This window comes from Garra rufa, chromosome 1, assembly GCF_049309525.1.
Source record: "Garra rufa chromosome 1, GarRuf1.0, whole genome shotgun sequence".
Lineage (NCBI taxonomy): Eukaryota > Metazoa > Chordata > Actinopteri > Cypriniformes > Cyprinidae > Garra > Garra rufa.
Window position 1 is genome coordinate 61,160,466 of NC_133361.1, and position 17,472 is coordinate 61,177,937.

Consider the following 17,472-nt stretch of genomic DNA (forward strand, 5'->3'; position numbering starts at 1 on the left):
TGATTTGCATATACAGGCCACGCCCACTTCGGAATACCAGGAAGTGGTGCAGTGCACTGTTTTTAAATGGAGAAATGAGCTCACTTATGGATATACAGGAAACTTAAACGTTTTAGTTAAATCTTTTATATTTCCAACGACGCTGTCCGAGAGGACAGTTAACTAGTTAGCCGCGACTGCATGAGCTTTTTAATAGCGTTAGTTTTCACATGCATTTTGCTTGCCTTTTGTGGACAAACTTTAACTTCCAGCAAGTCAGTCATCCGTCTAAGCATCATGAGGCACTTTGCTCATCCAGCTGCTTTGGCTTATTCCATGACAACGCTTGGCGCTGGCATGATGAACAGCATTTTTAGTTTCTACTATGTGAAGCTATTCTTAAATAAGTACAAAATATCAGAGTCAGCCTTCCACCAATCACAGGTGAGTTTTGGTTTTATATATAGGTTTCACCATATTAATCTGAACTTCCATAAGGAGGTAACGTTTTTCTGTAGACTATAAGTATCTTTTTATTTCTACAGAAGCAATAAAATGCATACAAGCGCTAGAATCTGTAAACATACAGAGTTGTGGGAGGCGACCACACTTTTTTAGCCAATCAGAAACGGTTTCCGCCTGTCAGTAGGCGCGTTTCCATTACAGATTTGCGCAAAACTTTCATAAATGTCGATTAAAAAGTATTACGAAATGATGGCGTTTCCATTAACTGATGTTATGCGACTGAAACGTATTTTTTTAAGTCATGACAATGGATTTTTGTACGATTTTGGCTATATTTAATCGAATGTGACCTGTAAATGCGAAAAAAAAAAAAAAACGTTTCCATTGCTGTTTTGCGAAATATCCCTTTTTCGAATGGCCTGAAAAACCACCTCAGGTGAGCGTAAAAACCTTTTTGCGATATATGGGAGTTTTTGTTCGTTCCCATTAGGCGTATTTTCAATTCGCAGTTTTATTTTGTGCAATTTAAGGGGTAATGGAAACGTGCCTAGTCATTTGGCGCATTTGGATTTTTGATGTAAGGTGATCGAGGGTATGGACTAGTGTAGCAGATTTTGTCAAAATGGCTCAAATTGATTCATAACTGATAAGAGAAGCATCTCTATCTGTGAATGAATCTAGGTTTTGAATAGAGGTCGACCGATATTGGTTTTTACCGATACCTAGGTTGGACCACACTGGCCGATACCGATTAATTAACCGATAGTTTTTGAAAATGGATACTGAACGGCAACTAAAATAGTGCTCTACTATTTAAAAATAAATAAATACTAAACCATACTTTGTAAATAAATAAAAATATTAATATTAATTATATATTGATCATTAAAGTTATTTAATAGTTCATTAATGTTAACAAAATAAACTTCAAAATTTAACAATATTACAGTAAATGTTGAAATTAACAGACTCTAACAAGGAACAACACTTCTATTCTACAGCTTTCATCAATCTTAGTTGATGTTACAAATGGGCTCATTGTAAAGTGGTGTGAAACTTTACATTTTAACAATATGTAAAATTGCAGGTTTTATGCCTTTTGTTTATATTTGGAATATCTGTGTGTCAGTAGGCCTACTGCCATCTTAAAATTAAGATTCAATTTAATTACGATTTTCAATATCAACTAAATATAACCATGCGTCACATTCTCAGTTTTCAATATTACTGCACATGGCTACATTTTCATTTACATTTTACATCAAATTGATTTTTCCATTATATAAGCAGGCTACTTTTTTTAAACAATTACTTATTTAAAATAAGTGTTCTTTTTTCTTTATCATTTGATTATTGCTGATGAGATCGTAGACAGTAGCTTCTTTAACAGGCTGCATTAAAACGAATGCACAGATCTATTTCGATGTATCAAATGTTTTGTCCTGCTCTGAAAACATAACTGACTGTGTGTACTGTACATCAGTTTCGTATAAAAGTATTTGAAAATGCAGTGCAGCGCTGCGTTAACGGATAACTTGCAGGTATCAAACACACACAGGACACGTTGTGTAGTTAAAGCAGAAATCTAAAACGGTTTATTTAATCACCAAACGGGCAAATGTTTACTTCAAGAATGATTAAAAAAGCGGCAAAGGTTAGATTAAAGTACAGATCGAACGGAAAGAGAAAGTGCGATCTATATCGTTAATTGCTGTCATTTCAGAAACAATTTCTTTTCTGTTTTACATTTATGTTTAAATCTTATTTGTTTTGTTTCAGTTTAATATGTTTATTACGAAAGAAGTTTGTGTCATAAAGGACGTGGTATGAATGGGACGGCAATACGCCTGGAGAATTGGAGAGGGTCAGACACAATTTTTGACCACTTCGTACGTTTTTATTTGTGTAAAATCCCTTCTTAAACGAATTTCGTTTTGTATAATTTTTATCTTAATTTTTAATAGATATTTTTGTTGATCAGTTATTAAAATAAAATAAGAACAGGAAAATGGCATTGTAAATAAAGTGCGTAACTACCATGCTTCCGCTGCCTGACGAAAAGGCTAAAACATAAATTATAGCTCTATATGAAGCATACAGACATTATTAGAGCTACAGAAATAAAAAAAATATTTTGCTTAAATGCACAATACTCAATCTTCCAGCCCAGGGTCAAGTCTTTATCAACATTAACAATGATTTGGGACAGATCTGTAATCTGTAAAACTATGGCGTGCTGTGACTCGGCAGGATTCTGTCGGCTGATCGAACACAGTTTGCTTTCTCATGTCACCTCTTTAAATCTGCAACTTTGCTGGCTAAGAATATCACCAGCTGGATATAAATCAATACAAATCCTGTAACAATCCTGACATTAAACATTGGTCTGGGGCTTAACCTCTCATACTCTATGACAGCGGAGCGGAGCGTGAGCCGCTTCAGCAAAGAACGCAACCTGGAAAAACTATCGGCAAGGATTTTTGCCGATAACCGATAGGTCGGCCAATCAACTATCGGTGCCGATTAATCGGCAAAACCGATACATCGGTCGACCTCTAGTTTTGAACATATAGAGCGTTTGCACTCATGTCACGATTTGGTCAGTGACCTGGATGCGCGGCCATATTGGTGATACTCCGATGTAAACAACTGTGGTTAATGTACTACTGAATATGTTGTTCTGCTAACTTATGCTGTCTAAACCATGAAAAAAATGTGTGGAAGCTGCTAAATCATATAGAGAATGACTTAGCAAGCAGGAAATGGCGCCAAATTTTGACAAACTAAAGTTAATAGGTGGTAAAGATATATACAAGCAGTATTAAGTAAGATATTAGCCTAATATGACTGGAAGTGATAAGACAAACACAAATGTTGTCAGGAAATTATTCTGGAAATCCTAATTCAGTATGGCCAACCATAAACGCCTTTTGTTCCTTCCTTTTTTGCACTCCTTTGTTATAACTTTTGGCAGTCCATAGTAATCCAAATGTTTTTTTTCTGGTTTGGCCGATTAGTACAGCCCAAAACATGACAATAATTGACCATTGTTAAACCATGACCATAATTAGCAAAATATGCTAGTTTTGTTCAGTCTAGTAGCATTGTTTACATTCGGTGCTACCAATATGGCCGTAGCATTTCCAGTCAATAAACCATAGTTTCTGTTTTCAGATATGTTACTATAATTGCGTAAATATCTAAAAAATAAATATTTGTTAAAAGGTTGCACATATTAAGCTTATAGGCATGCATCTCAGTTGTATAAATAAATTGGTCGTCCATTAGCATTGTACATTAACATGTACTGTATTAGACTTAAGTTATTATTTTCTAAGCAAACAACTCAACTTAAACCAGTTAACCCAGTTTAGCCAGATCAAGCTTGTCGCCCATCCCGGCCAAGATAATGTCCAACTGGTCTTCCGGCTTCTTCCCTAAAGCCCTAAACCTCTTTAAAACCATCAGAATTGACCTGCCTAACCTGCTTGACCTGGCGGAAAGTCCAGCTAACCACCTGAATAACCTAATACACAAATCAAGGAAGGAACAAGCTTTTTAGGCTAACAAACAGGCTAAAACCAAGGTGTCTTTCAGTTGTTGTCAGCACTAGCTTTCAGTTTTTAAAGGAATACTTTAACCATAAATGAAAATTCTGAAACTAACCGTCATTTGTTTCAAACCGGTATGACTGTTTATTCTGTGGAACATGAAAGAAGATACTTTGAGAAATTTTAGACATTCTTTTAACTTTGCAGAGTATACTGTCTGCTAAATATCTGCTAACACTTTATTTTAGCTGCAGAGTTACTTAGTAGAATGCCCCGAAGTGGACTATCAAATTATGTGTACGCTGTCTTATATTTTATTTATTTTATCCTATCCATACAATGTAAAGTCATTAGTAACCAGAACTATTTGGTTACCAACATTCCTCAAAAATATTCCTTTGTAAATATTGTGTGAATATGTGAAAAACCATGCAATATACAATCATTTATCCCTTGAAAAAGGCGATATTGCCCTCCAGTGGCCGATTTCTTTCATACTTCTCACATACCTTTAGGGTTGTGAGTCAACCAAGTTTCACTTTGATCAGCTTCAGTTAACCTTGTTTAATAGGTGCCAAGGTGACAGACAAATATAAGGCATGTGTTTTGTCTAGGGCAGAGGTCTCAAACTCAGTTCTTGGAGGGCGGCAGCTCTGCAGAGTTTAGCTCCAACTCACACCTGCTTGGAAGTTTCTAGTAATCCTGAAGACCTTAATTAGCTGGATCAGGTGTGTTTGATTAGAGTTAGAGCTAAACTGCAGAGCTGTGGCCATCCAGGAATTGAGTTTGAGACCAGTGGTCTAGCGTAAGCCAAAGAGTCCAACAACATAAGATACTTTTAGCCTGTGACAAATGGTTAGGAGTAATGAGCGAGTTCGTACTTTTGAGCACTGTAGCACCCGCCGTTAGGGCGATTGGGGCGAGCTTTGGTGACACTGTAGATGGTGTGAGTATTATCATCCCTCTAAGTTTCAAATCTCTACGACTTACGCTTTGGTCTGTCTGATCATTTTTATGCTGAGATTGCTGATCCTTGGCCATACCAACTACACGCTTGATTCCCTAATTATGTGTTACTGATGTTTTTTGAATGCATTTTACTACCTTTTTATCATACAAATTATATAAATCAACAAAATGCTTATTTGAAATATTATCTGGACCAGTAAAGATCCCGCAGTTATGTCTCCGCAGGTTGTCTTTATGATCTGGAATGCACTGAATGACCCCTTGTTTGGATATTTGCAAGACAACTCACGTATGGAGTGTTGCTCAAGGCGGAGGCTCTCCATTTTATACGGAGCCCCACTATACAGTCTGTCTTTCTTGCTGGCATGGTTCCCATGGAGGACTTACGAGCCAGATGATTGGCTGAGTGGTGCCCACCTCATGGTGACCCTCTGCGCTTTTGACGGCATGCTCACATTTGTGCTGTTAGCCCAGTGCGCCCTCTTTGCAGAAATCTCCGGACACCATCAGAACAGACTGAGGCTCATTAAATACAGCCAGGTGGCATCGTTAATGGGCTCCTCTAGTGTGCTGTTCTGTGGTCTCATCTCTGAAAACATGGACAACTTTGCTGCCTTCCAGGGCTTCAGCGTGATTGTGGCCATATTGGCCTGCGTTTGCATGCTGTACACAGGCTTCAACAGTGAGAGTCGATTTGATAATAAAATCCCTGAAGAAGGCTCAGAGAGTCCTGAGAAACCGCCGCTCTCTGTGTCGTCTGTGATGTCCATGACCTGGCAGATTCTTACCAACAGAGACTTCCAGCTCTTTGTAATCATGAACTTTTTCCAGGTGTTCATGGTGGCGTTCTGCAATAACTTCACCATGATTTTTGTAGAGCACCTCATTCCTCAGGATGTCCTGCCATCGCTTGCCAAGAGTGTCATGTATGGAGCTGGATTCATCTGCCCTCAGGTGCATCATAATTATAGCCAGTGTTGGGGGTAACGCCTTATAAGTAATGAGTTATGTAATCGTAATAATTTTTTCAAGTAATTAGTAATGTATATCTTAGCAGTTTACAAGAAAATATGTCTTGTTTCTAAGTAAGTGCAAAGGTGTTGTATGCGCTGTGTAAACAAGATACTTAACAATAGTTCTAGACTAAATATCAACATGTATTTACTACGGTGGCACAGTAGTGTACAACACAACTAAATCTCCACAACACAACAGAAATTAGTTCCACACAATGGAAACAAGTCACAACACAATCGCAACTCAACGGAAACAAGTTGCAATACAACGGAAACAAGCCGAAACACAACAACAACTGCAACACAACGGAAACAAGTTGCAATACAATGGAAACAAGCCAAAACACAACGGCAACAACCGCATCACCGAAAACAAGTCACAATACAACGGGAACAAGCCGAAATACAACAACAACAACTGCAACACAACGGAAACAAGTTGCAATACAACGAAAACAAGCCGAAACGCAGCAACAACAACTGCAACACAACGGAAACAAGTTGCAACACTATGGAAACAAGCCGAAACACTACAACAACAACTGCAACACAACGGAAACAAGTTGCAATACAACGGAAACAAGCCAAAACACAACGGCAACAACCGCATCACCGAAAACAAGTCACAATACAACAGAAAGAAGCCGAAATACAACAACAACAACTGCAACACAAAGGAAACAAGTTGCAATACAAAGAAAACAAGCTTGAAACACAACAACAACAACAACTGCAACACTATGGAAACAAGTTGCAAAACAACGAAAACAAGCCAAAACACAACGGCAACAACCGAATCACAGCGAAAACAAGTTGCAATACAACGGAAACAAGCTGAAACACAACAACAACAACTGCAACACTATGGAAACAAGTTGCAAAACAACGAAAACAAGCCAAAACACAACGGCAACAACCGAATCACAGCGAAAACAAGTTGCAATACAACAAAAACAAGCCGAAACACAACAACAACAACTGCAACACTATGGAAACAAGTTGCAAAACAACGAAAACAAGCCAAAACACAACGGCAACAACCGAATCACAGCGAAAACAAGTTGCAATACAACGGAAACAAGCCGAAACACAACAACAACAACTGCAACACTATGGAAACAAGTTGCAAAACAACGAAAACAAGCCAAAACACAACGGCAACAACCGAATCACAGCGAAAACAAGTTGCAATACAACAAAAACAAGCCGAAACACAACAACAACAACTGCAACACTATGGAAACAAGTTGCAAAACAACGAAAACAAGCCAAAACACAACGGCAACAACCGAATCACAGCGAAAACAAGTTGCAATACAACGGAAACACAACAACAACAACTGCAACACTATGGAAACAAGTTGCAAAACAACGAAAACAAGCCAAAACACAACAACAACAACTGCAACACTATGGAAACAAGTTGCAAAACAACGAAAACAAGCCAAAACACAACGGCAACAACCGAATCACAGCGAAAACAAGTTGCAATACAACGGAAACAAGCTGAAACACAACAACAACAACTGCAACACTATGGAAACAAGTTGCAAAACAACGAAAACAAGCCAAAACACAACGGCAACAACCGAATCACAGCGAAAACAAGTTGCAATACAACGGAAACAAGCCGAAACACAACAACAACAACTGCAACACTATGGAAACAAGTTGCAAAACAACGAAAACAAGCCAAAACACAACGGCAACAACCGAATCACAGCGAAAACAATTTGCAATACAACGGAAACAAGCCGAAACACAACAACAACAACTGCAACACTATGGAAACAAGTTGCAAAACAAAGAAAACAAGCCAAAACACAACGGCAACAACCGAATCACAGCGAAAACAAGTTGCAATACAACGGAAACAAGCCGAAACACAACAACAACAACTGCAACACTATGGAAACAAGTTGCAAAACAAAGAAAACAAGCCAAAACACAACGGCAACAACCGAATCACAGCGAAAACAAGTTGCAATACAACGGAAACAAGCCGAAACACAACAACAACAACTGCAACACTATGGAAACAAGTTGCAAAACAACGAAAACAAGCCAAAACACAACAACAACAACTGCAACACTATGGAAACAAGTTGCAAAACAACGAAAACAAGCCAAAACACAACGGCAACAACCGAATCACAGCGAAAACAAGTTGCAATACATCGGAAACAAGCCAAAACACAACAACAACAACTGCAACACTATGGAAACAAGTTGCAAAACAAAGAAAACAAGCCAAAACACAACGGCAACAACCGAATCACAGCGAAAACAAGTTGCAATACAACGGAAACAAGCCGAAACACAACAACAACAACTGCAACACTATGGAAACAAGTTGCAAAACAAAGAAAACAAGCCAAAACACAACGGCAACAACCGAATCACAGCGAAAACAAGTTGCAATACAACGGAAACAAGCCGAAACGCAACAACAACAACTGCAACACTATGGAAACAAGTTGCAAAACAAAGAAAACAAGCCAAAACACAACGGCAACAACCGAATCACAGCGAAAACAAGTTGCAATACAACGGAAACAAGCCGAAACACAACAACAACAACTGCAACACTATGGAAACAATTTGCAAAACAACGAAAACAAGCCAAAACACAACGGCAACAACCGAATCACAGCGAAAACAAGTTGCAATACAACGGAAACAAGCCGAAACACAACAACAACAACTGCAACACTATGGAAACAAGTTGCAAAACAACGAAAACAAGCCAAAACACAACAACAACAACTGCAACACTATGGAAACAAGTTGCAAAACAACGAAAACAAGCCAAAACACAACGGCAACAACCGAATCACAGCGAAAACAAGTTGCAATACAACGGAAACAAGCCGAAACACAACAACAACAACTGCAACACTATGGAAACAAGTTGCAAAACAAAGAAAACAAGCCAAAACACAACGGCAACAACCGAATCACAGCGAAAACAAGTTGCAATACAACGGAAACAAGCCGAAACACAACAACAACAACTGCAACACTATGGAAACAAGTTGCAAAACAAAGAAAACAAGCCAAAACACAACGGCAACAACCGAATCACAGCGAAAACAAGTTGCAATACAACGGAAACAAGCCGAAACACAACAACAACAACTGCAACACTATGGAAACAAGTTGCAAAACAAAGAAAACAAGCCAAAACACAACGGCAACAACCGAATCACAGCGAAAACAAGTTGCAATACAACGGAAACAAGCCGAAACACAACAACAACAACTGCAACACTATGGAAACAAGTTGCAAAACAAAGAAAACAAGCCAAAACACAACGGCAACAACCGAATCACAGCGAAAACAAGTTGCAATACAACGGAAACAAGCCGAAACACAACAACAACAACTGCAACACTATGGAAACAAGTTGCAAAACAACGAAAACAAGCCAAAACACAACAACAACAACTGCAACACTATGGAAACAAGTTGCAAAACAACGAAAACAAGCCAAAACACAACGGCAACAACCGAATCACAGCGAAAACAAGTTGCAATACATCGGAAACAAGCCAAAACACAACAACAACAACTGCAACACTATGGAAACAAGTTGCAAAACAAAGAAAACAAGCCAAAACACAACGGCAACAACCGAATCACAGCGAAAACAAGTTGCAATACAACGGAAACAAGCCGAAACACAACAACAACAACTGCAACACTATGGAAACAAGTTGCAAAACAAAGAAAACAAGCCAAAACACAACGGCAACAACCGAATCACAGCGAAAACAAGTTGCAATACAACGGAAACAAGCCGAAACACAACAACAACAACTGCAACACTATGGAAACAAGTTGCAAAACAAAGAAAACAAGCCAAAACACAACGGCAACAACCGAATCACAGCGAAAACAAGTTGCAATACAACGGAAACAAGCCGAAACACAACAACAACAACTGCAACACTATGGAAACAATTTGCAAAACAACGAAAACAAGCCAAAACACAACGGCAACAACCGAATCACAGCGAAAACAAGTTGCAATACAACGGAAACAAGCCGAAACACAACAACAACAACTGCAACACTATGGAAACAAGTTGCAAAACAACGAAAACAAGCCAAAACACAACAACAACAACAACTGCAACACTATGGAAACAAGTTGCAAAACAACGAAAACAAGCCAAAACACAACGGCAACAACCGAATCACAGCGAAAACAAGTTGCAATACAACGGAAACAAGCCGAAACACAACAACAACAACTGCAACACTATGGAAACAAGTTGCAAAACAAAGAAAACAAGCCAAAACACAACGGCAACAACCGAATCACAGCGAAAACAAGTTGCAATACAACGGAAACAAGCCGAAACACAACAACAACAACTGCAACACTATGGAAACAAGTTGCAAAACAAAGAAAACAAGCCAAAACACAACGGCAACAACCGAATCACAGCGAAAACAAGTTGCAATACAACGGAAACAAGCCGAAACACAACAACAACAACTGCAACACTATGGAAACAATTTGCAAAACAACGAAAACAAGCCAAAACACAACGGCAACAACCGAATCACAGCGAAAACAAGTTGCAATACAACGGAAACAAGCCGAAACACAACAACAACAACTGCAACACTATGGAAACAAGTTGCAAAACAACGAAAACAAGCCAAAACACAACAACAACAACTGCAACACTATGGAAACAAGTTGCAAAACAACGAAAACAAGCCAAAACACAACGGCAACAACCGAATCACAGCGAAAACAAGTTGCAATACATCGGAAACAAGCCAAAACACAATGGCAACAATCGCCACACAGCGAAAACAAACCACAACACAACAGAAACAAGTCACAACACAATGGAAATAAGCATCATCACAATGAATTTAGCACAACACAACAAAAAACAAGCTGCAACACAACGGAATTAGTCCTATGCGTTGTGTTGTGGAGATTTAGTTGTGCATTACCGGGCCACCGTAAATTATGCATCTCACACAAAAACAGATTCAGTATTCTTCAAAATGAATACAAACGGTGAAATGCAAACTATGTTAAATAATGCAAGTATACTTCATGAATTTAATCTCACTGCTGACCTTTGATGGTCGAATTCAACCATACAAATAAGCAAAAATGACTTTAGTTAAACATCACATTTGTGTTTTTATTGATTGATTGCTGAAATAATATTTTTTTGTTTGCATGCCCAGCCCAGGTAAAAAAGTAACGCAAACGTAATGTAATGCAGTACTTTCCATAGAAAGTAACTAAGTAATGCAGTTAGTTACTTTTTCAGGGAGAAACACAATATTGTAATGTAAAGTACTTTTAAAAGCAACTTTCCCCAATGCTGGTTGTAGCAAACATTACTAATATTGTCATTCATACTTGGTTGGAATTGAATAAACCTCTGTTTTAAGGATAAAATAGTTCTCATCAAGACAAAAACCAATAACTAACACTTAAATATCTTAAACATTTCAATGTTTTCTTTTACAGTTGTTGGTTTTGTGCAGCCAGAATCTTCTCCATAAGTTTGGCTACTACAGACTCATACTGATCACCTTCTACATGGAGGCCGGAGCTGCTGTGATCATGCTACTCTTGGGTCCAAGCAACTACTATTTCCTTGCATTGTTCCTCACTTCCAACATGTGAGTAATTACACCACACAATGCTGTTCCTTTTTCCTTCCAACAGGCTAAAGGAATAAATATGTTAAGATAGAACAAGATATGTGCATTTGCCTACAAGGCTAGCAGCGCAGATGAACAAAAAATGTTTTTGAAAGAAGTCTGTTATGCTCACCAAGGCTGCATTTATTTGCTCCAATGTACAGCAAAAACAGAAATATTTTTAAATATTTTTACTATTTACAATAACTGTTTTCTGTTTGAATATATTTTAAAATGTATTATTTTGCTCCTGATGTTGATTTAGGGTTTTGGTTCAAGCGGCCTTCAGTCTCTTCAATTTGCCTCTGGCTGATATAATTGACTCTGACCTGCAGAAATACAAACGCAGGTATTTGAGCTATTGTTTGTTAAAAGCATTATAACAGTTTAAAAAAAAATGCTTCTTTAGTGAGCATGCTTCTTTAGTGAGCATGTCACCATTTACTGATACTATATTCCTTACATTAAAATGAATCTGTGCATAGTTTAAAGAATTAGTTCAGCCAAAAATGGAAGTCATGTCATTAAGTACTCACCCTCATGTCGTTCCAAACCCGTAAGTTCATGGTTTCTATGGCTTTGGCCTCTTCGAATTGTTCATTTTTTTTTTTCTGGGCTTCTGCCTAGGTTTCTCGCCTATGGTTTCTATGGCTTCGGCCTGTTCGACTTTTTCTTTTTTTTCTTTTTTTTCTGGGCTTCTGCCTTGGTTTCTCATCTATGGTTTCTATGGCTTCGGCCTGTTCGACTTTTTCTTTTTTTCTTTTTTTTCTGGGCTTCTGCCTTGGTTTCTTATCTATGGTTTCTATGGCTTCGGCCTGTTTGACTTTTTTTTTTATATTATTTTTTCAGCTTCTGCCTAGGTTTCTCGTATATGGTTTCTATGGCTTTGGCCTGGTCAATTTTTTTTTCTCTGGGCTTCTGCCTAGGTTTCTTGTCTATGGTTTCTATGGCTTCGGCCTGTTCGACTTTTTCTTTTATTTTTTCTTTTTTTTTCTGGGCTTCTGCCTTGGTTTCTCATCTATGGTTTCTATGGCTTCGGCCTGTTTGACTTTTTTATATTATTTTTTTCAGCTTCTGCCTAGGTTTCTCGTATATGATTTCTATGGCTTTGGCCTGGATGATTTTTTTTCTTTTTCTGGGCTTCTGTCTAGGTTTCTTGTCTATGGTTTCTATGGCTTTGGCCTCTTCGACTTTGTTTCTGGGCTTCTGCCTATGTTTCTTGTCTATGGTTTCTATGGCTTCGGCCTGTTCGATTTTTTTCTTTTTTTTTTCTTTTTTTTTCTGGGCTTCTGCCTTGGTTTCTCATCTATTGTTTCTATGGCTTCGGCCTGTTTGACTTTTTTTATACACAAGTTCAGAACACAAATTAAGATATTTTTGATGAAGTCTGAGATCTTTCTGACTCTCCATAAACAGCAAAAGTCCTTCCACGTTCAAGGCCCAGAAAGGGTGTACGGAGATAAACGAATGTCTTACGGGTTTGCAACTTGATGTTGGTTAAACCAGAGATGGACACTCAAGGTAGTGACATGGTCTCGAGCCACATTTTTATAGACTTCATACTCGGCCTAAAATGACTCCAGAAGGGGCCTTGTGAATATTTTAAAATCAATTAAGAGTGTTTTATCCCTAAATACTTATAACTCAATTCAAAAGGCGGACAGCGAGCCATAACAACAGCACAATTTTAAGTGAGCAACGCGTCAAAACAGAGGAACGGATCACATTACAAGCGCTCAGTGTCGTTTATGGCAAATATCTTTCAGCGCTATATACTCTAGTATTTAATCTAAAGCCAAACGCGCTTTATTCGAGCCCTTTCAGCTGCGTTTTCTCTCTCTCTCTCTCTCTCTCTCTCTGGACGCGCGCAGCCACCATGATCTATCAATCTATCAATAACCTTTGACTGTTCAAACCAGATGTGACAAGATGTTTCTGATCTAAATTTAGCATTATTATTCTGTAGGCAAAGAACGTTTCAAAATAATCATGTATGCTAATTATAATTAGGAGTATTGTTGTTAGATGTGCAAAAACTCGAGACTTGACTCAGACTCCAGCGACAAAGACTTTAGACTTGACTCAGACTCCAGGTTAAAGACTTGTGAACATCTCTGGGTTAAACTATCCCTTTAATTAATTGATTCTGTAATTCAAAAGACAAATTTTTCCTCCTTTTTTCTTACATTTTTATTTTTAAATATTTCCAGCACTCCTCTCTCATCTATGGTTTTTGGGACCAACGCTCTATTCACAAAGCCAGCACAGTCTCTGGCTCCTATGCTGGTTGTGTTCATTCTAAACCAGTATGGCTACGCAGAAATGAAAGACGTTGCGACGGCTGCAGATCCAAGGTAAGTTCACCTATCAATAACCCCAATATTCCAAGTTTTCAAAACATATTTACCCACATAAAGCAACATAACACTCACTGTAAGCAGCCAATAGTCTGTCGACCTCTAGTGGTGGTACAGGTCCATTGCATTCAAGGAAATGTTGACGCTGTCTTTTTCTCTTCCTAGTGCTCTTCAGACCCTGCAAAGTGTCATGTTTTACCTGGTGTGTGTGGTGCCATTGTGTGTCACAGCCCTGCAGGTGCTCGCATGGAGGCCATTCTCTATACGAGAGAGCCATACAATGGACTCAAAGTACATTGATGGGTGAATTTAGCTCAATTTATTTAATTCATATGCATTTACTTGCAGCACTTGATTTTGTATTTTGATTTCGAATGCTAAACTCAGACTGTAATATAGTAAGAAAGGGATCTCTTAGTACTGTAAAGCAGGTTTGTTCCTTCGGGGTGTTGGGTCTGAGACTATATTTGCTGTTTAAAGAATTTGCTCCAATCACATCACACAAATCAGATTATCAGAAATCAGATAAATTATCTGGAATGTAGGAAACTGCTATGTATGTAAAGGAAATGTACAGTCCTTTAAAAAAAAAAAAAACCCTGAAGTGAAGTTGAGGTTTCTTGTAAACCTAGGGAGGTTTGTCGTCTGCACATACCCCACTTATTCCGCTCTAGGTACAAAAAAATAAATAATGTATGTAAAATATTGGTTTGAGTGTAAATTATGTGTGATTATGTGTGAGGAAAGAGAGCTGTGAAATACGTTTCTTATATGTGACATATTCTCCTCTTTACTATTGCACTGATGCCAAGGTATAGTGCATAACTAAGCTTTGTGACTATTGTAGGATTTTTACGGATTGTAAAGGACCAATTTGAATTTTTAAAAGACACTGAGATTAATTAAATGAACAATAAGCTATTGAAGGTATAATTTAGTCTTTTATCTTTCCTGTTGATTCACACGGAACCTTAATTTTGTATGTATTTATTAGTTTCTTGGTGGGAAAAAGTTTTGTGGTTGTTGCTTGTTATTTTTCTATTTTTCTATGTCAATAAACTTGATGTTATGTTGAAACAGCGTGTGAGGTTTCATCATTTTGTGGATTTGATAATTTCTTCCTATTTCCTATTTCTAAGGGGAAAAAATACTGTATTAATACTTTTTAAGTATTTAATTAAAGGTTGTATCAGCGATTTCTAGCCTGAAACATAAAGTGTCAAATTCAGCTTATCTTTCATCACGATCCGCTTGCTGCCTGCCCCATAAATTGTCTGTGAAAAAAACGCGTCTCTCTGGTCAGCCTAGGGTCCGAGATATGCCAAAAAAAACAATCGGCACTACCAACCTTTCTACACAAAAACAAACAGTGTTCCAACCAATCAGCGTCAGGGGTTTGGTGTTATAGACTTTCGCTCCGCCTCCCTCACGTCCCAGCACCAGTAGGAAAGTCCACAACACGAACCCCCTGACGCTGATTGGTTGGAACACTGTTTGTTTGCCGATTGTTTTTTTGGCATATCTCGGACACTAGGCTGACCAGAGAGACGCGGTTTTTTCACAGACAATTTATGGGGCAGGCAGCGAGCGGATCGTGAAGAAAGGTCAGCTAAATTGACACTTTATGTTTTAGGCTAGAAATCGCTGATACAACCTTTAATACTGTATTAATACTGTATTAATTTTTACTATTTAAAATAACTGTTTTGTGTTTGATTATATTTTAAAATCTAATATATTTTTTGAAATTTTAGTATTATTAATCCAGTTTAAAGTGTCACATGATCCTTCAGAAATCAGTCTAATATGAGCTCCCTGAGGGGACGCTCTGACAAAGCTTTGGCCCAGTCGGCCAATAGGTGGCGCTACAGCAAACAAAAAAGTGAAATCGATCATAACCAAAGACTATAGAATAAAATTTGCATACCGGAAATGAAATCAGAGATTTTGTTTTGATTGAGCCAAGGATTCCAATGTGATATAAGACACATGAGTGATGACAAACGGTCTAGGAGTTATGACAAAGTCCCTTATATCATTGAAATTCTTGGCTCAATCAAAACTAAATGGCTATCTCCGATTTCATTTCCGGCATGCAAATTTTTCCGCCATTCTGAAATTTGTCCAAAACCTACTTTTGCGAACTAGTCCTAGGTTTTTCGCCCTATCGAAACCAAACCACAGCAGAAATATTCTCTGGACAGTGACTATCAATAATTATCAACAAAAAGTTAAGCTTTCGACTCACGGTTGCAAAGGGGCACCAAAATGTTCGAAAGAGGCGTGGCCACTTTTAACTAAAATGAATGGAATAAGATTTTTTCAGCAAACTCGGGAAAGTTGTGTATGAGCTCATTCTTTGGTCAAATAAAAAAAATTGCGGAGCTTGATCACTTGGTGGTGCTATACGAGGGGGGAAAAAAAACATAAAAACATATATAACTACGCAACGGTTAGTCCAATCGACCTGGAATTTGGCATGCAGTGTGTTAGTCCAATGTGCCACAGTGGTCTATAAGGACATTCGCGTATTTCGAAAAACATGGCCACAATTGACCAATGAATTTTGAGCACCTATTAGACACGGTTAACGAAGGCCAGTTGAAACGAAACTCACTGGGCATGTTTAACTCAAAGAAATCGGCCACTAGTTGGCGCTAATGAGATTTTATGACTCTTTAATCACACACAATATGCATGCAGTGGTTTGATAAAAACATATAACTACGCAACAGTTAGTCCAATCCACCTGAAATTTGGCATGCGTTGTCTTAGTCCAATGTGCCAAAAGGTTCTATGAGGATATTCGCGTATCTCAAAAAACATGGCCGCCATCGACCAATGAATTTGAGCACCTTTTAGACAAATTTAACAATGGCCAGTCAAAACGAAACTCCCTGGGCATGTTTCTTTAATCACATGGTGTTTCACACATCCACACAATATGCATATAATTTGATATCTCCTCATACTGACCAACTTTGCCTCAAGAACCATTGCTGTCAATCAAATCTTTCATTAAATATTTTTCAATTATGTTAAAAACCTACTTTTGCGAACTAGTCCTAGTTATATGGCTATAACTTTTGAATGTAATGAGATATCTTCAGCAAACTCGGGAAAGTTGTGTATGGGCTCATCCTTTGGTCAAATCAAAATAATGGCGGAGGTTGATCACTTGGTGGCACTGTAAGAGGGGAAAAAAACATATATAACTGCGCAACCGTTAGTCCAATGGACGTGAAATTTGGCATGCGGAGTCTTAGTCCAATGTGCCACAAGTGTATATGAGGACATTCTTCTCATACTGAGCAACTTTGCCTCAAGAACCATTGCTGTCAATCAAATCTTTCATTAAATATTTTTCAATTATGTTAAAAACCTACTTTTGCAAACTAGTCCTGAGATTTTTGCTCAATCTCGATCAACCCCTGCAGCACAAGCAACAT

General features: G+C 38.1%; 1 protein-coding gene across 1 annotated transcript; it reads left to right on the forward strand.

Annotated features, from left to right (window-relative positions):
• Positions 1-43: 43 nt before the first annotated feature.
• On the forward strand, positions 44-15,059 carry mfsd13al (major facilitator superfamily domain containing 13a-like). Its single transcript, XM_073843522.1, has 6 exons — positions 44-423; positions 5,190-5,918; positions 11,491-11,645; positions 11,932-12,015; positions 13,877-14,020; positions 14,189-15,059. The coding sequence occupies exons 1-6, from the start codon at positions 181-183 to the stop codon at positions 14,328-14,330; spliced, it is 1,497 nt and encodes a 498-aa protein (XP_073699623.1). The 5' UTR covers positions 44-180; the 3' UTR covers positions 14,331-15,059.
• Positions 15,060-17,472: the final 2,413 nt, after the last annotated feature.

Bases quoted from the DNA above. Each gene is read 5' to 3' on its own strand.
- mfsd13al (XM_073843522.1), top strand. From the start codon at position 181: ATGAGCTTTTTAATAGCGTTAGTTTTCACATGCATTTTGCTTGCCTTT. The intron at 11,646-11,931 runs GTGAGTAATTAC...ATGTTGATTTAG, and splicing joins TTGTTCCTCACTTCCAACAT to GGTTTTGGTTCAAGCGGCCT. The intron at 14,021-14,188 runs GTAAGTTCACCT...TTCTCTTCCTAG, and splicing joins GCGACGGCTGCAGATCCAAG to TGCTCTTCAGACCCTGCAAA.